We start from the raw sequence: 23,934 nt of genomic DNA on the forward strand, positions 1-23,934 counted from the left end.
TTAAATGACTATTCAAGTTCGCAACATTGTACGTAATGATAGTTGCAGGAATACCAAAATGGCAGATGATATTGGAATGCACGAAATCTACCACTGCTTTCTTAGTGACAGCTTTGAGAATAATTGCTTCAACCCACTTTGTGAAGTAATCAATGGCAACCAGTATGAATCTATGCCCATTTGAAGCTTTTGGCTTGATTGGCCCAATGACATCCATACCCTAGGCAACGAATGGCCATGGTGCTGACATAGGATGCAGTTCTGTAGGTGGTGCATGAATTAGGTCACCGTGCACCTGATACTGATGACATTTCCGGACAAAACTGAAGCATTCTTTTTCCATAGTCATCTAGTAATAGCCTGCTCGAAGGATCTTCTTTGTCAGAATGTATCCATTCATGTGGGGTTCACACACTCCTGCGTGCACTTCATGCATGATTCTTCCGGCCTCTTCGGCATCAACACATCTTAACAAGTTGAGATTTGCAGTCCTTTTGTACAAGACCTCACCACTCAAGAAGAAACCGCTTGCAAGCCGTCTAATGGTTCTCTTTTGGTCTCCATTGGCCTGTTCGGGATATTCTTTTGTCTTCAGAAATCTCTTAATATCATGATACCCTGGCTGAACATTTGGTTCAACCTCAACCGTATTGTAGTAACCATGCCTTTCTCGGATTTGGTTTTCCAACGGGTCAATGTGGAGATTTCCTGGATATGGCAACATCAAGGCCAAAGTAGCGAGTGCATCAGCTAACTCATTGTGAAAATGATGAATGTACCTGAACTCGACTGATTTGAACCGCTTGGTAAGATCTTCCACATGTTGTCTGTACGGAATAAGCTTGACATCTCGAGTTTTCCATTCTCCCTGAGCTTGTTGGATAATCAGATTCGAATCTCCCATGATTAACAACTCTTCCACATCATGGTCAATTTCCATATCCATACCCATAATACAGGCTTCATATTCGGTCGTGTTGTTTGTGCAGAAAAACCAAAGTCGGGCTGTGGCTGGATAGTGTTGACTAGTGGGTGAGATCAAAATTTCCCCAATCCCGATACCTTTTGCGTTCACAGCTCCATCGAAGAACATTTTCCATGCATTGGTTTCTTTTGACGTTACCTCGACTGAATTCACCTCCTCGTCTGGGAAGTAAGTACTCAAGGGTTGATATTCGTCATCAATAGGGTTTTTAGCCAAGTGATCTTCTAAAGATTGGGCCTTCATCGTCGTGCGGGTGACATAAACTATGTCAAATTCAGTAAGAAGGATCTGCCATTTTGCTAACCTCCATGTGGGCATCGGCTTCTAGAATATGTACTTTAAAGGATCCAGCCTGGTGATGAGGTAAGTGGTGTAGGACAATAGGTAATGCCTAAGCTTTTGAGTGACCCAAGTTAAGGCGCAGCAAGTCCTTTCCAACAAGGTATATTTAGCTTCATAGCTTGAACTTTTTACTCAAATAGTAGATTGCCATCTCTTTCTTCCCAGTCACATCATGTTTCCCAAGGACACAGACGAAAGAATTCTCCAAGACTGTCAGATACAAAAACAAAGGCCTCCCCGGTTCGGCTGGGACTAAGACTGGCAGGTTCGACGGATATTTTTTGATTTTGTCAAAGGATTCTTGACATTCATCCGTCCATTTAATCGCTGCGTCTTTCTTCAACAACTTGAATATGGGCTCACATGTGGAAGTCAATTGAGCAATGAATCGGCTAATATAGTTTAACCTTCTCAGCAGGCTCATAACCTCTTTCTTGGTTCTTGGAGGAGGCAAATACCGAATAGACTTTATCTTTGTTGGGTCTAGCTCGATGCCCCTTCGACTGACTATAAATCCCAAGAGTTTGCCAGACGGAACCCCAAATGCACATTTAGCCGTATTTAGCTTCAAATCGTACTTACGTAGCCACTCAAAAAACTTTCTCAGGTCCCGAACATGGTCATCTTATGTTCTGGATTTGATGATCACATCGTCCACATACACCTCAATTTCTTGGTGCATCATGTCGTGAAATATGGTAGTCATGGTCCTCATAAATGTTGCCTCGGTGTTCTTCAAACCAAAAGGCATGACCCTGTAACAATAGGTGCCCCAGGTTGTGGTGAAGGCTATCTTTTTCGCATCCTCTTCATCCACCAACACCTGATGATATCCTGCATAACAATCCACGAAAGATTGTATCTCATGTTTGGCACAGTTATAAACAAGGATGTGGATGTTTGGCAAATGGAAGTTGTCCTTGGGACTTGCTTTGTTCAGATCCCTGTAGTCCACACACACTCGAGTTTTCCATTCTTTCTTTGGCATGGGAACTATATTAGCCAGCCATGTGGTATATCGGATCACTCCCACCTTCAATAGTTTTGTGACCTCCTCTTTGATCTTGTCACTGATATCGGTTTTGAACTTCCTTTGCTTTTGCTGGACAGAAGGTAGTTAGGGTAAGTCGACAACTTGTGGACCATCAAATCGATACTTAATCCTAGCATGTCATCATAGGACCAAGCAAACACATCTTTGAATTCAAACAAAAGTTGGATCAATGCGTCCCTGGTTCTTTTATCTGTATGAATGCTTATCATGGTTTCTTGGACCTCCTCAGAACTACCCAAATTAACCGACTCGGTTTCATTTAAGTTTGGCTTAGGTATATTCTCAAATTGTTCCAATTATCGATTTATTTCCCTAAAAGCCTCTTCTTCATCGTATTCCAGTTCTTGGTTCATTATTTCACAATTAAACATCGTGTTTGGATCCGGGCATGAAGTTCGCAAGCATGTCATGTTATTTAAAGCCGCATTAATAGAACTGAAAGAAGAAATAAGAAAAAGTAACAAAAAATAAGAAAGAATAAAGAGAGACGAACGATGAAATATTGATTTCATTTCATTTAATTTTGAAGATAACACGGTTTACATTGGAATTTAAAGAAAATAACCTAAAAGAAACATCCGAGTTACACCCTGAAATAACTCATGATGTAGAAAAGGTGGCAAGACTGGACTACCGGTATTCCTGCCTAACTGGGAACTGAGTAGCCTTCCAGTTTTGCAACTTGGCATTGGGCCCCATGTACAACACCTCAGCGGTGCTCGAGCCTTCTCCCGGTTGGAGCATGTGGGTTTCATACAACATCTGCCTCATGGCTCTACATATGTCCTTAATATCCTCGGTCGTGAAGGCCTCATCATCTTCTTCTTCGTTGTACTTGAGCCTGACGAATATTTTGTAGAGATGTGGAACTGGCTGAGGTAACACCTAACCATTGCTCTTTCCTTCATTTTCCCATGTCACATCAGTTTTTGTGCCGCGAAAACCTACACCGAAGAAATTCTTGCTAGCAGGTAGAGTGATAGGTTATGTGATACCTTGCAATGATGCCCCGAGTCCCTTCCAGGATTATAACCATGCTTGATCATTTCAGCAGCGACCATGATGGATGCATTTGGCAGACAAGGTTGAGCACAAGGGCTTCCCTACTCACATTGATTTGCGACCACCATCTCGAAAGCTTGATAAACTATATGCTCGCTACCTTCTCTGGCTTCGAGACATGGGACTGATGGGTCCCGGTAAATTGACTGCTCGTCTTCTCCATGAACTACAATTTGCTGATCTTCATTTTCAAATTTCACCATCTTGTGGAGAGTAGAAGGTACGGTCCCTGCCGCATGAATCCAAGGTCTTCCCAAGAGGGATTTATAGGAAGTGTCCATGTCTAGGACCTGAAAGGTCACCTCGAAATCCGCAGGACCAATAGTCAAAATCAAATTGATCTCTCATATGGTATCTCTCTTGATTCTATCAAAGGCACGCACACAGACATTGTTAGGCCTGATTCTCTCAGTCCCAACCTCCATTCTTTGCAAAGTTGAGAGACGGCAGATATCAACTCCGGATCCACCGTCCAGCATGACTCTTTTCACATAGTAGACCTCACACTTAACTATCAAATGGAGGGCTCTGTTGTGGGTGGCCCCCTCCGGGGGCAAATCATTCTTGCTAAAGGAAATCTGATTGATTGCAAAAAATCTTTCCGCCATCCTTTCCAGTTGTTTGACAGTGGTTTCAATCGTAACATAAGCTTCATTGAGGGTTTTTATCAACACTTTATGTGCTCGGCCGAGCTTACCAACAAATACATGAGTGAAACCTGTGAAGGAGACTTCCAGAGTTGGTCTATTACCTCATAGTCCGCAGTTTTCATTTTACGGAATAATTCTTCAGCCTCTTCGGCACTAACTAGCTTTTAGACAGGGAAGCGCTTCTGCTTTGCACTGTTCACACCTCCCATATTAAGGTATTTCTCAGCTGGGTTAGTTTCATTTGCTTTACCTAGGACCTCTTTTCCCTTATAGGTTACTACCGCCTTGTTATAATTCCATGGGACGGGAGTAGGATCTGTCATGGGCCTCTACGGTGTGCGGCCAATAACCACGGGCTCATTCACCCTTGGTGAAATTACTGGCCCCCGTACCACATAGGTCCCATTAGGAATATACATCTTAGATCCCTTGTTCAGCTCGAACCTTCTTGGAGGGCTCAATGTCATTTGTTCTTTCCTATGACCCCAAGGAACATAAATAATGGCAACTTTTGGGGCTACTGCCTCAGTTTTGGTTTCCATTGTTGTGAGCCGGTAATGGGTTGTTGGTCACATTAGGAATTTCTTCATCCTTTAGCACTATCTGTTTTTGTTTTATGAGATTTTCAACAGCCCTTTTCAAGGTCCAACAGTCTTCAGTGTCATGTCCTTCTGCTCCCGAATGGTAATCACATCGAGCATCGGCTCGGTAGGAGGGCGACTTCGGGTTTTGCCCAGTTTGGGGTACTGGTTGCAACAAACCCATTTGGACCAGTTTAGGGAAAAGACTAGAGTATCATTCATCAATAGGCATGAATTTATTCTCCTAGGTGGCTCCCAAGCACGGGCATTGTAGGGGAAGTTATTTTGTGGAGGTCGGGGATTATATTGAGCTTGGTGAGGAGGGTTGTTTCTAGGAAATAGAGCTTGGTTTTGGTTGAACTGTTGTTGTGGCTGAGCGTATGGTTATGCGTTCATTACTACGTACGGTTAAGGAGCCATAGCATATGCCACATCTTGATGAGGATAATAATGTTGTGGGGTGTTTGGAGAGAAGTAACCTCTGGGTGGACGGGGGTTCCTCAGACTTGAAGCTGCCATCGCCACCTCTTCTTTCTTCTTTATATTTGCTACACCTCCAGACTTGCCTTGAATTGCTTGAGATGTAGCTCATATGGCAGATTGTCTTAGTATGCGCCCTGTTTTCAGACCGTTTTTGACCATCTCACGAATATTGATGGCCTCAGCAAATGGTTTCCCCATTGTAGAGATCATATTCTGAAAGTAGTCAGCCTCTTGGTCTTGTAGAAAGACACTCACCATTTCTGTTTCATCCATCCGAGGCTTGATCCTGGCTGCTTGTTCGCGCCATTTAACAACATATTCTCGAAAACTTTCCGAGGACTTATTCTTGAGATTTGAAAGAGAATTCTTGTCGGGAGCTATGTCTATGTTATACTGAAACTTCCTGACAAAATCTCTAGCCAGATCGTCCCAAATGTGCAAACGAGACATGTTTTGGTCCATGTACCACTCAGATGGAATGTCGACTAGACTCTCTCCGAAATAAGCCATTAGGTGATATTCTTTTTTGCTTGTCCCTCGCAATTGATTGCAGTACCTCTTGAGATGGGCTATGGGATCCCCGTGCGCGTCATACTTTCCAAACTTTGGGGTCTTGAAACCCAGAGGCAAATGCACATGTGGGAACATGCATAGATCAACGTAGGATACGCTCTTTTGTCCGCTCAAACCTTGTATATTCTTAAGGTTCTATTCCATGCTCCTCATTTTCCAGGTAATTTCCTCTTGCTTGGGGTTCTTTATAGCCTTATCCTGTCCCATGACAAACTCATATAGGGGTTGTTGAGAGTAAGAATTGGTGGTGAACCGGGTAGGTTCTGGTGGAAAAGATGGTACTTGGAAGGTGAAAGATGATGGATCAAATCTTGGCCTAGGCAAAATGGGTTGTACCGCAGGCGAGGTTGGCGGTGCTGTAAATATGTTGGAGGCCACTCCCGAAACTACCTGGGGGTGAACCTCAGAAGGTGTTCTAGTGAAGTGAGCTGAGATGGTGGGGTATTCGGGTAGTTTATCGGGACATTAGAATTTCCACTTGCTCTGGGAAGTAACTCGGGGAAACCGGGTATGGCACTCGACGTCTCTCTACCATTGGACCAGGCGTCCCACATTTATAGCACGCGGAGGTGCATTGCACTATTCTCCACAGCTGTCGCTGATTCTGAGGTTGGGATAACCGATAGTGGGCTATCGTCTGAGATGGGAATTGTTGGTGGAAGACCTTCTAATGACTTTTCTATACTGCCTTGTGATCTTGTGAAATACGGGTGTGAAGCCAGGATACCACAAACCAACCACCTTAAAAACATAACCTATACTCAACAATAGACAACAAACCAGTTAGTTTGAAGAAATTAACACATAGGGAATCACACATTGAGGGTGTGATGCACCTATACAGTTAAATGTGTTTCTACATGTTTTGTAACGATTGCATGTCTCATCCCAACTTTTGTTTATCTCCCCGATCTTCTCTCTTGCTCTTTTTACACTTTCATTTTCTCTCTTTTTGTTTTTTCTACTGGTTATTTCCTTTCTACATTCCTCTCTTATTTAAGTTATTTACAAAACCATGACCGGATCTGATGAGGATTACCTACGTATCACGACGCTGCGTGAATTAGATCATCATGTAGTTCAAGAAATAAATGCGAAAAATAAGAAAACAATTTTTGGGGGGTTTCCAATTTTTCATTAATATAAACTCTACCGTTCTCTATTACAAAATACTTCATCATACTCTTTCTAGGAATTTAAAACTACAAATAGATTCGAAACATATTTTAAAACTAAAAACTGAAAGATAGACTCAAAAATAAAATCAGGAGTACATAAGTGCTTCCACTCTAGGGGCCCGTGGGACATCAGTCGGTCTTGCCATGGGCCTGCATGTAAGATCCCTGGAAGACGCTCCAAGTCACTCATTATTTGACGAACAAATGTCATTACCACAACAAAGAAAGTGGTTCTAGTCATGTCTTCACATTTATGACACTTCATGATGATGTAATCAACAATTGCTCTAACCCTCTCCTTGATGATACCCTTTTCTTAGAGCAAACGCCCTATTTGCTGAGACCTAGCTTCTAGCACCTGGGTGTCATGGTGGTTTTGACCCTACAGCTGTTGCATATCTTCCTCTAGCTGGGACATTAATGTATAGCAATGTTCCCTTTCTGCTTTAAAGTTCTTAGCTTGTTTGGCCATCTCATTTTTTAGGGTAGTTATCTTTTTCTTCAACTTTGTGACTGTTCCCTCATATTTCCTTTTCAACTGCCGTACAAACTCCGCCCATCCCTCTGCGTTCTTTGTCAGCTATTGTCGGGCTCTTGTTAGATTAACCTTGGATATTTCTAAGTCATCCTGATACTCAGATACTTTCCTTCTAAGACCACTTGTGAGCCTTTCATCAACTCGGCTTCTTTCCTGATTCTCAGCAGCTATCTTCATTTTTTGGATCTGGGCTCGAAGGGCTTTGTTTTCTTGAGCCAGCTTCTTCTTTTCCCCTTTATCGACAATAGCTTGTACACTATTGTCAAATTTGAGATCCCTGATTTGTCCCTCCAATTTTCTTATCTTGGCCCTATAGCTTGTCTCTTTCGCCAACCAATCCCATTGCTCCCACGAATCGTCAGTGAACTGATAGACATGGGGTCTTTTAGTAGGCCGTTCGGGCTCTCGAGGAACTTGAAACCTTTTACCAAACCAAATCATGTAATCAGGGTCTAACCCACCTTTAGATAGGTCCCGCGCCCGAGTTTTTAGCTCTAGAAATCTACACTCATTCCAAATCTAATGAACTTTTCCTTCTGGGAATACAGCTTTCGGACCCAATTTGATGGCTTGTCGGCTCAAATTTTCGTCATGTGGGATAGTTTGGAACCTGCCTAGTTGGCGCAACACCCTGTGTGAAGTGTATGGCTGAATGCTCCGGAGACCCATTAAGATGAGATAGCACAGCTCGACTGACATGTAAATGACTTTAATGACAGGGAGCCAACCGAAAGTCCACTCAATTTTGTTCGAAGTTAAGGAACTCAAATGCGCAAACCAAGCCTTTTTATCTTCTGGAAATATGCAACCCACCACTCGGATTTCATATTCTTCGATACAGTTTAAACCATTCATGTCGTAGTTCATGTACCCCAAGCAATGAAAAAGATGTTCTTATATCCAAAGTTGTAGGAGCAAGTTACAGCCCTCGAAGAATTTTCCCCCTTCTCGGCAGATGGTTAAAGCTCGGTAAATCTCTGGTAAGATCATTGGAACAAGGGTTCCATTAGCTTTTTTAATCATGACGTCGGCCATTCCTACAAGACCCAATTCTATGTTTTCATCCTTTCTTGGGCATATTACCTAGGAATGCTGCTATAAAAGCCAGTACACGTAGTGCCTCCCATTTATCTTTGTTTCCTAAATGAGTTAGGCCAATATCCGGTGCCTCAAAACCATGGGGATTTCCATAACGCTGGTACAAGATGTGGAATGTGCAAAATCCTTCGGATAGATTTCCATCTTGAACCTCCCGATTGATGCTCAGCAGGTCTAGAAACTTGTAAGGAGTCACTATTCTTGGCACCACCGGGTACCGGCTTCTGAGATTCCCACTAAGACCGGCATAGCCTGCTATTTCCTCCAGCGTGTGGGTGAGCTCAAAATCAGAAAAGTGAAACACATTATGCGTCGGGTCCCAAAAAGGTATCAGAACCTCAACTACATCCAACCTTGGTTTGATTTTCAGAAGACCAACAAGACCGCCCAAAACTTTTACCACAGTACTCTGCTGACTTTTCCTAAGTCGTTCCACCACATATGGAGCTATAATGGGGTTTCTTCAAGAACTGTGAAGGGATCATTTTCAATTGTGCTCATCCTGCACATTTATTAGAGTGATTGGTTAAGAAATCATGATTTATTTTGACTCAAGAGAAAGTTATCATTTTTTTTTCAAAAATTTCCATTTCAAAACAAAAACTGCCTTTGCAAATACGGCCCTTCAGCACCTTAGGAATCATGATTTCTTGGGACATTTGTCTATTTAGACAAGAATGGCATCACCTAACTTATTTGCGACAAAACATCAAAATTTTTGTTCTTTTTTGGGTTATTTTTGCAAAAAAAATGGAGTTGGACCTGGTGGGGGTTGCCTACGTATCCCACATCCGGTGAGAACTAAACTTGCGTAGTTTAGGCAGCTTTGATATAATAAAAACAATACCAAATATTTTTTTTGAAGCAAAAAAAAATGTTTTTCTCTTTTCTCAAAATTTTGGCAGAGTTTCGGTACTTTTTGAACAGAATGTTTTTTTTCAAAAATAAGTAATTATCTCTCTCAGCCCTCAAATTGATTTTTCTCTCTCCAACTTTTCTCTACTATTCAAAAGCCGGTCAACATTCAATCCGAAGAAAATAAATGAACAAGTAGCAAGTAGAATGTATCAGGATGGTCTTTTTATTTCAGGTACACCTGTCCTAGACAAACCCGACTTGAGTCTCCAAAGTCAAATACACGTGATGCAAACAAGCGTTCCTACTAGGGATATGACAAGAGGCTTTGTTATACTAGGTTTAAAAACCTGGGTGTATTGTTCTACACCTAGCTTACCCGAGCGGACAGCTCGAGCCGGGGGGGGGGGAGGAGCGTACTGGGAATACAGAAGCTTCACCGACTTTGCAACTTGTTCGAACCTCGTTCTAAAATTGGGATATGACTCTAACAAAAAAAGAAGTTATACGAAGTGTACACTTCCCATATAATTTAGAAGACTCGGAGAGAATAGGGTTTCGTAACAATTTATATATAGTCCAAACAATATCAAACCAGTAAAAAGCGACATTTAGCATATTAGGCTCAACATGTAAAAATCAGATAATAAATATAGCCAAGTATAATAATTATTCTAAGCTCGAATTCTTAAACCCTGAACAAAAGTTCTGGGTTTGGATCCCCAGCAGAGTCGCCACAGCTGTCACACCTCCTTTTTACTACCTGAGAGGGGATATAAGGGTATATGAGAGTTTTTTCAATTTAAGTAACATTATTCTAAATGGGATTATTTAAGTTGTTCAGAATCGCAACATGGGATAGTTCATTTGGTGTCCCAAGTCACCGATATATTTTAAAATCCCAAATCGAGGAAATTCGACTTTTATTTTTAAAGTCTGCAAACCAGAAATTCTAGATAAAGAATTCTGTTAACCCGGGAGAAGGTGTTAGGTATTCCGTGGTTCTGTGGTCCGAGCACGGTCGCTTAAACTATTTAAATTGGCCTATTATCCGATTTATTACATGTTTTAACCTATTTGTGCATTGTTAGCTTATTAACATCTTTTAAGAAGATTCAACATTATTTAAAACACGTTTTAAATCACGCTACATGAAATGCACCCGTGGTTTGCGACACATTCTATTTAACATTGTTGAGAATTAGGTCACATGAAATATACACCCGAAATTAAAATCACAACTACGTCACGGGAACCGTACCCGTAGCCATGATTGAATTATTTAAATAACGTGCCTAAAACAACTACGAAGTTTTAATAACATTTACAAGGCCGTGGAGAGTTTAATTGATGGCGCACCTCAATTTTACAAGGTTTGAATTAGTTTCAATGAGGTCCATGGGTTATTAAAAGGGAAAATGGCACACCTCAAATTTTTTACAAGAATTAACTAATTTTTACGAGGACCATGGGCTTAGGGGGTTTTATTTAGCATGGCACACCTCAAAATAGTTTTTAAAAGAAAGTAATTAACTAAAGCCATCTAAGAATTTCTTGTTTGAAACTAACTTAAACTTATCAAGAGTTAAATGGTTACAAAACAGGTCTTCTTTAGTCATTTTGGACAACGGGAATGGGCCAGCAGTGGTCTTTGAAATAAAATAGCTTTGAAGCTTCAATTGGGTATTCGACTTAGCCCACTAAATTACAAGGATTTTGGATACGTTACTAGATCTGACTAGGCAGCCCATATTGGGCTTAAATTTAGGCGGGCCCAGATGTTATATGCGTTTTATCAGGGCCTTTCTACCTCTAAGATTAATGGCAACTAAACATCCATTTTTGCTTAATTAAAACTAAAATCAAGGTATGGAAATCAAATGGTCGTTCAGCTTTTAAAAAAAATTAACCACACAATTTTCAAGGCATGAGAAGTATATACTTGAAACATGATTAAAAGAAAAATGAAAACATCTGGATTTGGGCTCAAGACCCAGGCCCAATGGCCTAGGTCCGATATTCTTTTAGTGGGTTAGCATTTAGTTGGGTCTCATGTTCAACCCCCTTTTACCCTTGCGGATTGGGGCCCTCAACCCAGCCTATTTCACAACTACAATTACGAATACTATTATGGGTTATTCATACAAAACTAAAGTCTTACTTATTACAGTACTTCATACAAAATCGAAATTTTAAAGAAAATCTATGAATATTACATGATACCCTATTAAATCCATATAATGCTATTATGATTACTAATCTGCTATAAAGCTTGTTTCATTGATGAACCAATAGACAGCCTGGTCCCTTGGACAATTGTTTATCCGTCAAAGCTGGGCCTCTCACATAAAAAAAACTAAATTTCAGTAAATTCAAACAATGGAAATTCTTAAAACTTTTAACCTTAAAACCTACTGATTTGAGTCAACTAGTGACTCAAATCTTTAGGATTTGGTTAGTGGTTTGCAAATAGAGCCTCAAATTACCTCAAGACACTATATCTATTAGAAGGAGGATAGTAACAGCAATGAGTTAAAACACAGTACTACTGGAACTTTCAATTCTTAGCCCTTTAACCCAATGATTTGGCTAACTAGTAACCAAACCCACATATTACAGTTCATAGATAACCAACAAAGTTTCGGTGACATCAAGTAAACAAGTTGTACATTTAACTGAAAGAAAAGGAAAGGGAAAGACATGACTTCAAGCATCCAAAAAGATTACATGATTCAAGCAGAATGTTTAGCTGGAAACATCGTTGGACAAGGTCATTTTAGAGTAATGACTGCTACACACTCATGTACCAACTCAATTCGTTTATACCATATTTATTCAAATTTTAAGTTCACAGAATAGCAAATAACAAGGATACCATCATTGTAGTCAGGACACTAACATGAAAAAGAACAACTATTCATCACAAATAACTTGAAACTTTGATTCTCATACCATTCTAACAAAGCTCATTACATGAAGGAGAGTTGGGTTCAAATACCTTGAAACAAACAACAATAAGAACTAGTGAATGCTAGAACATGAAAGCACTGATTGAAAACACTTGAAATGAGCAGGGAGAAACAACAAAAATCTAGCAGCCCAACAGTCAAATGGAAACCCAAACTTTCAAACCCAAAACAAAAACACTTGAACTCAGAAATCTTCTAGTAAATAAACCAGAATAAACCCCTATTTCAAACCATGTTTACAACTTGTGAAGAATTAAAGAATGAGAGAATTTTGAAGCTTTTAATTTATATTTCTAAAGTCTGAAACTTTCAGAAAAGAGAAGGAACTTTCGTGTCGAGAATCATGCTCAAAATCTATATGATCTGTATAGAAAATGGTAGCATATATAGGTACCAAAGATGCCATGTGCATGGAGGAATTATTCCTCAGCCAAAAAGCATATTCTAAACAGAATTGGACAGTTGGTTTTTCCCCATTGGTTTCAGTACTTTGTACTAACCAAATGAGACCAACTGCCCCTATTTCTAGAGTGTTCTGATATTTTCAAAATTGGAAAAACCTCAAATGCCCTTCTAAAGCTTGCTTATTACAGACCCTGCCTAAAATTTCTTTGTTCACTTAGGTCCCTAGGGTTCCTAATTGTGAAAAAATCAGAACTAACATCCTAAGGCCAAAATCAATACACACGAAAAGATCAAAGAAGAGACTATTGAGCAAACAAACTTTAAACTAAAAATAAAATGAATTTGCATGAGCAGAATCCGAAAAGTAAAACAAATGCAGAAGAAATAATTTAAACCTAATTTAATAGAAATGAGACAAACACGGATGAAAGATTTAATCCTAATATTAGCATGAAATTCAAAGGAAAATTATTAAACCTATGCACAAGTAATGAAAATTGGGAAACAGAAAAACAAGAACTTAACCATGCAGCCAAATTGACAGTGGAATCAATTGAAAACAAACTTTAATTTAAACTAAACATGATTTAATTAACCTAAATGCCCCGAATTTCATTAAAACAAATAACTAAGTGAACTTAAATCACTAAAATTCAAATGAACCAAGCAACCAAAACAAAATTGACACCTAAGTAGTATAAGTAAAAATATCTTACTAAACAAGAAAAGAAAAAGTAGGAACAAAATAATTTAGGCTAGAACAAACTGGACAAGTAAAGTGAATCAAATAGGCTGACTAAAGCTATACGCAATGAACTAAATGTAGAGAAAAAGAGATGAAGATGACATTCAGAAAAAAAAAGAAGGCAGGAGGGCATAGAGAATTACCTAAAAAAAAGTCGAAAAGATCTTCAAAAACAACACAGGATTGATTGCAGGGTCTAAATCTTCGAAATGAATCAAAATTAATGTTAATCAGTTGTTCTTGCCAAGAACAAACTGACTAGCATGCATTTCGAGCAATTCCAAACTTTGAAACCAAATCAACTAGGGATTTCTGACTTTTCCATGGATTGGAAATTTGGGGTTTTTGGCAGGGGTATTTGGGAAATTAGCGGTGAAAATATGATGAGGGAAGGTCGAGGATGATGGAGTGTAATTTTGGGGTCACTTAGGAAAATTAGGGTTTTGACCGTATTTCGATCTAAGATTCAGAAAAATCTTCAGGGATTTAAGTGGAGCTAGTCGGAGATTGGGAAGGGGGATGTCATGAGCATTCTGTGGTGTGAAGATGGGGGTGATAGAGCACTGCTGCCGGCGGGCGATTTGCGGCGGAGGCGGCTAGGATTTGGGTTCGCTGAGAGACGAGAGAATGAATGAGGGGTCTTTAGGGGTAGAGGGGTCTCCGTTTGGACAGTTATATTGATTTTGGGTAGGGAGTTGTGAGCCGGTGGATCAAGAAAATCCAATGCCTAGGATTAAAGGGTGATGAAATGGTGTCGTTTGGGGTTAGACGGGGCTGGACCGGGTTTGGCAAGGATTGGGTTGGGTCAAGGGGAATTTTGGACGGGTTTGGGCAGGTTTGGATATTAGGATCAGTCAAAAAAAATAAGAAACCAACTCTTTTAATTAAAAAATCCTAACAATTTAAAAATACTAAGTTATCTAAAATGTGAAATTAAAATATTTAACTAATTATAAAAATTATAAACATCAATTAATTATAAAAAATCAATAAGCTAAAAATTAAAAACAAAAAATGTAAAAAAATGCGATATTTTTGTGATTTTCAAATTTCTATAAAACATATAATTACTGATTAATTCTAAAAATATAAAACAAATCCTAAATTCAAAACACATGATATTTTTTGTATTTTTCATAATTTAAATAAATTAAACATGCACAAACAAAATGCAAATAATTAAGAAAAATTCTTTACAAATTCCTAAAATGGCAAATAATTAACAGAAAACCTATTTTCTTGGGATTTTATAGGAGTATTTAATATCGGGAAAAAATCACATGCTCACTGCTATTTAGGCCTAGTCTCCGGGTTGGGCCCTGATTCAAGCTTACCTGTCCTCCGATCTCCCGTGCCTGCATGGGCGTATGGTGATTGTCCTTATTCCTTGCCCGTGGGAATTTGTATTCCAACTATCTCGGATCCAGTCTCCGAGTCGCGTTGCGACTCGAGCCTTAATTGACACTCAAGTTTTTTCGTGCCTACATGGGTGGGAAAAGATGGCCCTTGAGCTTCAGGTCGAAGCGGCCTTTTAGGTGTGTGGCCCGAAGGGTTGTTTGGCTGGCGACAATGGCTCTTACGATTTTTCCCGTGGGCATTTTTGTAGGCTTTGTTTTCCTCTCGTTAAGGTCTTTTTTTTAAATGATTTTGCCTGACCCGTCGTCGGTTCTGGAAGAACCTTGATTTTAAGTCGTTAGCAGCGATGTTCGAGCACCTCGTAAGGTTTTTAGCTCGTAGGACGAGTAGCTCGAAGCTTTGTGTTTTTGGAGCTGACATGGTCGAAGCCCGTTTGGCTATTGATGGAAGCCTGTTTTAACCAGTTCTTTTCGAAGTATATTCGAAGTAATGGCCTATGATTTTGTTAGCGACAGTCGCGTGTCCCCGATTCGCGTTAATTTGGTTGGAGCAACCATTTTGACCATAGTCATATGTGTTTGGCTAGAGCCATTTTTGATCCCAAGTGATAGTTTAGGTGTCTACACCGAGGCTATGCCCTTTCGGGACTCTTACAAATGCGACATATAGCCTAAACTTTTGGATTGATTTTTATACCTATAGGAAGGTCTTACAAAATTTTCATGCCTGTTGAGGTCTTACAGTTTTCCATGACTATTGAGGTCTTACAGTTTGTCATGCATGTTGAGGTCTTACAGTTTGTGTTGCTATGTAGAGTAGATCTGGTTATACCGAGTCTGCCCACTCGGGGTCTTACAGCTTTGGGTTTTCAAGTGTTCGGCAATTAGAGACAGTCTCCGAGACATTGAGTTTGCTTCGGCTCGAAGGCTGTTAATCTTGATCTCGGAGTTACCATGATAAGGCTTTATGAGCCCGGTGTTTCGACCCTGGGGTCGTGCGGGTGCCAAATTATTGATGCTAAGTCTTCGAGTATTTCTAGACGCATTTGGCGGGGCAACCCATACCGTGGATGTGCTGAAATTCCTTTCTTGGAGTGTGAGATGCTGAAAGATATTCTTTTATTGCTTGGCGTAAACGCATATCATTTCGTTGTTGTGAGCTCGGCCCGCGCGGGCGCAGCTCTTTGGACCGTTTGGCCCGGTACAAGATTCCCTATTGAGGCTCAGTCTGCCGTTCCCGGCCCTTCCGAGCGGACGACGCCTACATAAAAAGGGGGTTTTCCTTCATCGTTTGATTGGAGAAGAAGGCCTGTGATCTTGTTGGATCCTCCTCAGGGGTACATTTCTCCGGTAAGTACCTTGCTGGCGAGACCCTCTTTGGGGCGGAAGTCTGGTCGAGGGGAAAGAGAATTGCGGTTTCTATTAAGGCCTTGAGGTCTCTGGGCAAATTTAGAACTCCTGAACGCCCTGACCTGATGTCTGCATACAGTTTAGTGAAAAATAACGAAGGAGGGAGGTAGTTTTTCTTTACCGCGGGATGTGTAGGCAATGTGTCATGTGATGCGGGATTTCCCCTTGTCGCTTATTGCCTCCTGCCGATGGTTTTAATTCTGTCCCTTGTGTGAGATTTCAACTTTTTGGCGAAGTGGGGGCATACCTGTCCTCAGGTGATGCGCTTGTGGTCATCTGGATATGGCGTCTGTGCCTTGCGCCTCCCTTGATGACATGGAACTTGGCGTTCCGGCCTGGGCCAGTCATGTCGTACTAAGAAAATGGTCTTTCTTCTTGTCGTAGCGATTGCCATTTAGAATCTATCAAAGATTCGAGAGGTGGTTGTGTTTTGACCCGGCGGTCCAAGTCGCCCCATCATCCTTGGCCTGTTAGTGCTGATCGAGCCACCTACACTCATGTGTATATGTTTTATTTAAAACGGATCGAGTGAGGAAGAAAGTTACTGGTGCATCATCGTGAGGTCGAGATGAGGTCTTGGTACCCTATTTGTTGAGTGCAAGGGTGTCCTTGGGGGTATATCCCCAGATCTGCCTTTCTCCGGTGGCGAGAAATTTCGCTCTCCCTTTTACAAGTCCTTAGAAAGGGTCGTCGCTCCTCTACTATCATGGTAATGCGCTGCAGCCCATTTGTTTCGTTCCTCCTGGCCGCCTTCTGTACTGGGGACTAAACTTGAATTCGATCGCTCGTCAGTTTCTGGTGGTGATTTTTGTTGAGAGGCTTGGCGTCTTTCCTTCGAAGCTGGTTGTTGTCTTCGGCCCCGTAGCCGCGCTTGCTATGTAGTTCCTGCATCATGTCGTGATTCCTTTGAAAGGATTTCGACCGAATTTTTCCGATCCATTTGACGTCTCCGGTTTCGCCTACGACAAACATAATGTTTGGTATATGGATGTGGAAATTGTATTCTGACGGGCAAGGCGCCCTTGCCGACCATACGTCCTCGTCGAATTTGGCTTTGTCATCAATTCCTTTTGGATGTTGCCCTCGGCCCATTCTCCGATCATTGTGAGGTAGATAACATCTCTGGGCGTCCCTCCTGTCTACGGCTCACGGGCAGTACCTTCTTCTGTTTGGCATTGGTTTCTTTGCCATGAGCCTGTTTGAGTAAGGTGAGCCCGAGAGGGCTCCCAGATGGCCATCCACGACCCTAATTTGTGACTGATGACGGGTACGGGCATCCGACCAGGTCTTGGCTGGGTACGTAATCAAGTTTTGTTTGAATTGCCTTGAGATCGTCGGTCTTGGGTTGTTTAGGCAATGAGTGAAGGCCTGTGTTGCCCGTCATCTAAGGCTAGGGGAAATCTCGTTCGTTCCACCAGAAAATAAGGTGTGAATTCCTATGGCATTTCATTCTCCCTTGGTTCGGCCCTGGATGTGTCGGGCTCTCTCGTTGCTGCTTCGATGGTATCGGCGTGTGTCTTTACAGAGGAATCTGTCGGTATGGTAGGCGAGTTTATGGGATCGGGCGCTTGGTTATGACACCACATCATGGTTCCTTATGAAAGTGTTTCCCTGAACCTCTTCGATAAGGCAGGCTCAAACTCATCATCTCGTGGGTCGTTGCCTTTTCTCGCGCATGTATAGGCAGTGATGTGTTCGTTTGGATCTGAGGTCACATTGTACTTTTTGAGCTCTAGCGTTCTGGACTTCTTTGAAATGGGTTCCGGGGCCGTTTCCTCGTGGAATGGCTGTTGCACGAACTTCCTCAAATCTACACCTTCCAGGACCGGGGGTGCGCCCGAGATTTGGTCAACTCTGAAGTTATAGGTTTCGACCTTCTTTTCATTGGCTGCTATCATTTTCTCACGTGACTCAATCCTTTTGGTGAGATCCTCCAGCATTTTTTCTATGGCAGGGTCGACTACCGATCCGTTACTGCTTGATCTCTTGGGTACTTGCTCGGCGGGGGGAGCTGTTTCTGGTGCCGCTGTGCTAGGAATCTTCGGATGGATTTGTAATCGAGCGATGGACAACTATTGTGCCTGCAACATTTCAAAAATAACATGAAGATTAAATTCTTATTCTTCCCGGGCTAGGGTTTTTTGGACTTCCTGTTAGTTGCCATGTTGTATGCTTTCGTCGGTGTGTGAGGTTTCATCGACCTATTGAGTGTCTTGCAAAACCGCACCCGTCGGAACCGGTCTAGGTATGTTATCGGGGTTCCGCAGTGGCGCGCCAATGACTGGTTCAGCCATACCATTTTCTCCGTGGTTTTCGAGGTTGCCATTCCCGACTCTGTTTACCGAGCCAGACATTTTTACCTGAAATCAAGAGATCTTGGACAAGAAAAAGTGTGAAAGATAACTTGCGTTTTTGTAATGGAACCAGCAAGAAAATAATCACTATTATTTTTAGCCCGACGGTGGGCGCCAAACTATTTACCGTGAAAATGGTATCAACAATTGAATTTATAAATGGAATTCTAAAAATAAGTGATGTATTTTTATGCTAGTTGTTAGAGCAGATGGTGCTAAGACTATGAAGTTTAATGACAATATACAAGATAAAACGGGGCAGTAATCAAACCAAGGGGCTTGCTGCCCTAGCTTCGGACTGGTCGATGGAGGACCTCGAGGTCGATATTCGGCTCAATCTCGAGCTATAGGGGGTAGTTGGGAATGGGATAACAGTAAATATATTATTAAACAAGGCTCTTTATGGCCATTACCTAGCAATAAATGAAGAACAAGTATGAAAACTATAGACGCTAAGAGTGGTCTCGAGCTAATAAGAACGAGAAAGTAGAGAGAAAAGAGAGAGAGAGAGATATTATTGATCTTGTGAAGAAATAGTTGGAACAACATCAGCCCCTTATAAAGTAGTGTAGGTTCCCTTTATATAGGAGGGGAACCCGGTTACAGTACAACATGCATCAATTGTAAAGTATAGAGATGGGACGGCTAGACGCGACGTTTCGGAATAGGCTCTGGATAGGCCGACTCTGTTAGACTTAGTCGTGCGCCTTGGGAACTTCCCTTTCCATTCTAGCCTCGACCTTTGTCCTCTTCGAGTCGGCCTCGATGAACTCCGAGGGAGGGGACTCGGTCGCAGCACCACGTCTTCGGGCTCTCGAGGCATTCTCCGAAAATGTCCAAATAGCGAGGAATTAAATCCTTTGATTTTGCCGCGTACAAAAGAAATGCCTATATCACTTCTAAGACTGAATAAAGCTACTATTTCGCTTTGCAAACACAGGGCAAGTTCTAGGCATCAAATGCAGAGCATAGAATACAATACAACTCACACACACATGGCACATGAATCACTCCAGATTGGCTTATCAATACACTCTCATTGAGTACTCAAATCAGTTACAAGCATTTTAAGGCACTCTAACAAGAATCAACAACTGAGACTAAGCGTCACACTCTAGTGTCTATTGGGTTCAGGTGTTTCAACGCTAAGGGATTCTTTTCCTATCTCGGCTCATAGCCCATCAGTACCAACTAAAAACAAGAAACAAAATAAACAAAAACTAACTATACCCGGTTCAAGCAAAACTCTTGGAAAAGAACCGCGGCCCAAAGAAAAACCAAAGGGGAGTTACTAAACTACCTAAAACAGAAAATATTTTTTATATTTTCTTTAGACTCACTTCCCTCAAGAATACTGTCTAAAAGATCCGTCATCAGGAAGACTCCAACACATTTTTTTAAAGGTTGACTTAGACCCTCAAGAACCCCCATCGAAAGACATCCGTCGTCGGGACAAGTCGACTTACCTAATTTGACTGCTACTCAAAACCACAAAAACAAAGAAAACATAAAACAATCAAGTTCTTACATATACACACACACATTGAAGTATCCCCCAACCCACACATGAAGAGAGGACATGTCCTCATGGCATGCAAAATAAAGAACAGTGAGGTAAAGGAACTTCCCTGATGACCAATCTTGATCCGAGACAGTCCCCTGGTCCAGATGACATTTACGACCCAGATCTCGCAACCAGCTCAATATTTTCTTCTCAGATTTAACCTGTGTTTACCGTGAAAATGGAACAACAATTAAATTTGTAAATGGGATTCTAAAAATACGTGATCTATTTTTATGCTAGTTATTAGGGCAGATGATGCTAGGAATATAAAGTTTAAATATGAAATGCAAGCTAAAACGAGGCAGTAATCAAACTGAGGGGCTTACTGCCCTGGCTTCGAACTGGTCGATAGAGGACCTCGAGGTCGATACCTAGGCTCGATCTTGAGCTATCAGGGGTAGTCAGGAATGGAATAACAGTTAAGATATAATTGAACAAGGCTCTATATAGCCAATACCAAGCAATAAATGAAGAACGAGCATGAGAGTAGTAAATGCCAAAGTGGCCTCGAGCTAATAAAAATGAGCGAGTTAGAGAAAGAGACAGAGAGAGATATATATTATTGATCTTATGAAGAAATAGTTGGAGCAACATCAGCCCCTTACAAAGTGGCATGGACTCTCCTTATATAGGAGAGGAACCCGTCTATAGTACAACATGTATTAATTGTAAAGTATGGAGACGGGATGGCTAGACGCGATGCTTCGGCATGGACGCTGGATAGGCTAGCTCTGTCAGACTTAGCCATGCGACTTGGGAGCTTCCCCTTCTGTTTTGGCCTCGACCTCCGTCTTCTTTGAGTCGGGCCTTGATGAGCCCCAAGGGAGGGGACTCGGTCGTGGCTCCACATCCTCGGGGTCTCGAGGCATTCTTTCAAAATGACTTGATAGCAAGAAATTAAGTACTCTGATTTTTCCGCATACAGATATTCTTAATTTCCCAGAACGAAGCAACGGTAAATGATTTTGACACCTGACTCCTCGAGTTTGTTACGACAATGTCACACCAATGATGCAACATGTGGCGCGATCATTTGTGGCAACCGGGGTGTCCCATGGACTTGTGTATTTTGACATCATTCAAAGCACTACTGACTCCCATTCTCAAAGGTGAATGTACCGCCGTCGATTCAGTTTTTCAAGAACGCAGTAACTACATCCGCCAGTCAATCTTCCAAAGCCTCGATGACCGTGTCGTTACCCCCTATAAATGGGGGTGCATTGGCATTATTTTTCCTATCCTAATACCTTCGTTGGCTCATTTGCCAACTTCTTCTTATCATCTTCTTCTATCCTTGAACATTATGCCTGGGGATCATGGCCTTAAGGACGTTTGACAGAGCTCTCGTAGGTTGTGTTGTGGCCTCTTGTCGGGATTCTCTTTGTCGAGCATGACCATGTTGTCCCGTCACTGCTGTGGTCGCTGTTATGTTCGCCGCTGTTGTTATTGTTGGCCGAGATGATGATAGATGGGGAATCGGTTCTCCCTTTTTGTAAACAGTCATTCAGACTATGCACCACTGCTCACTCTTCTACTTAGGCCTGGTATGGCACTTCATCCCTTGGGTTTTTCCTTTCCCAAGGGATAAAATGGCACTACCGGCCGTTGAGGCTGGGGCCCGCCGAATCTTTAACCTTTGGCTTTGGCTGGCCATGTCTCTTTTCTCTAACTCCTTTGCATCCCCTCCTTTTCCTCTTCTTCATCTTTTCCCTCGGCGGGGATCCCCCGGGGGATTGAGCTAGGAACCTAGAGGAGGCGGCGGTCGAAGGAGTCGCCCTCAAAGATGTGTGCTCGAGGGGCGACGCTCGGGGTTGCTGATACCAGAGATGGACCTTCAAGGATGAACCGGGCTCTCCAGTTTCATCACATGTACATCCTTCCATTCCTCCGCTTCTGTGTAGAGATCCTCTATAGGCTTGTGTAATTGTACGTAAGGACCTCTCGAGGGCTATTGTACATGGAAATATATGAATATGAAGATACTTCCTTGGTTTCTATTTTCAACTTTTGTCCTATTATTGTACGCTTTTGTGCCCTTCTGTGACAATCTGGTCAGTCGCCTCACGAGTTACTGCTCCATTTCCCCCATTTTAGCTTCTTTACGCTTCGTTATCCTTGTTTTATGTGATCGAGTTTATTATTTCGAGTTCGGAGAGGATTTGGTAAGAAATGAGACACTTAGTCTCTTTTAAGAAGGCTTAAGTTAGAAAAGTCAATCGGATGTTGACTTATGTGCTAGAAGGCTCGGAAGTGAGTTCCGATGGTTCGGTTAGCTTCTGGAGGTGATTTGTGACTTAGGAGCGCGATTGGAATGGGTTTTGGAGTTGTAGAGAAGATTTAGGCTTGAATTGGAGAAATTGATATTTTGGCAAATTCCGGTTGATAGGCGAGATTTTGATATAGGGGTCGGAATGGAATTCCAAGAGTTGCAGTAGTTTCATTGTGTCATTTGGGATGTGTGTGCAAAATTTCAGGTCATTCGGACGAGATTTGATAGACCTTTTGATCAAAAGAATAATTAAAGAATTCTTGGAGTTCTTAGGCCTGAATCCTATGTTAAATTGGTGATTTGATGTTGTTGTGAGCGTTTCGAAGTTTTGAGCAAGTTTAAACGATGTCATGAGATGTGTTGGTACAATTGGTTTGAAGTTCCGGGAGTTTCGGGTAGGTTCCGGGATGTTTTAGTGCAAATATCATAGCTGTAGCAGGTCTACAGGGGTTGCAGGCCCCAGAACTCACCCATGCGGTCCACACAAAAATGAGTGCGCCCACGGTGAGTGCTGCGCGGCCCGCACAAAAGCGGACGCGGCCACGGTAGGTGTCATGCGGACCGCACAAAATGGTGTGCGCCGCGGTGGGGAACGATCCGCTGGTCCTACTTCGGAAGCTCATATCTTTTGATCAACAAGGGATTTTAGGTTATTCAAAAACAAATGTTGTATCCCTTCGTGTCTAGTTTCCCGAAAGGTAAAGATATCGCAATTTGGACATCTGTAGCAAATGTTATGGCTAAAATACTAAAGCATGTCACTGCAGAGGGAGGCCAGTGCGGCCGCACGTTGCCTTTGCGCGGACCGCATGAGTTTTGGTGCGGCCCGCGGTAGCTGAACCTGAGGGGTACCTATAAATACAAGGGTTTGGGTTTTATTTAATATTTTGACCTAGAGAGCTCGAATTTTGGCGATATTTCGAAGGTTTTTCAAGAAATTCATCGAGGTAAGTGATTTTAACTCAGATTTGGCTAGAATACATGAATCTATCACTGAATTCATCATTTAATTCGTGATTTGAGATGGAATTTGGGAAGAAAATTGTGAAACCTTTCAAAAATGTAAAATGATGATTTGAAGGACCAAATTATATCGGAATTGGATAATTTTGGTATGGTTAGACTCGTGAGGGTAAGAGAATTCTGAAAATTTAAATTTTACCCGATTTTGAGACGTGGGCCAAGGGCTCGGGTTTTGCTAATTTCGAGATTTCTGATATTATTCGAATGTTTTCGCTTGGGCTTTGTTTCCTTAGCATATTGTGATGTATTCATTCTGATGTTGGATAGATTCGACGCACATGGTGGCCAATTCGAGGGGAAAACGCGTCGCGAGCTAGAGAATTAGCCAGTTCGAGGGGAGTAATGGTTGTAAATGATGTCCTGAGGGTTTGAAACCCCGAATTGCACATCGTAGTGCTATATTGAGGCAAGATACGCGCTGGATGATGAGCGTGGGGTATT

General features: G+C 41.9%; 1 protein-coding gene across 1 annotated transcript; it reads right to left on the minus strand.

Moving 5' to 3' along the window:
- Positions 1 to 349: 349 nt before the first annotated feature.
- On the minus strand, positions 350 to 1,303 carry LOC138882912 (uncharacterized). Its single transcript, XM_070163556.1, has one exon. The coding sequence runs from the start codon at positions 1,301 to 1,303 to the stop codon at positions 350 to 352; it is 954 nt and encodes a 317-aa protein (XP_070019657.1).
- Between the last annotated feature and the right edge of the window lie 22,631 nt (positions 1,304 to 23,934).

The sequence above is a fragment of the Nicotiana sylvestris genome, chromosome 12 (assembly GCF_000393655.2).
Source record: "Nicotiana sylvestris chromosome 12, ASM39365v2, whole genome shotgun sequence".
Classification (NCBI taxonomy): Eukaryota; Viridiplantae; Streptophyta; class Magnoliopsida; order Solanales; family Solanaceae; genus Nicotiana; species Nicotiana sylvestris.

Bases quoted from the DNA above. Each gene is read 5' to 3' on its own strand.
- LOC138882912 (XM_070163556.1), bottom strand. From the start codon at position 1,303: ATGCCCACATGGAGGTTAGCAAAATGGCAGATCCTTCTTACTGAATTT.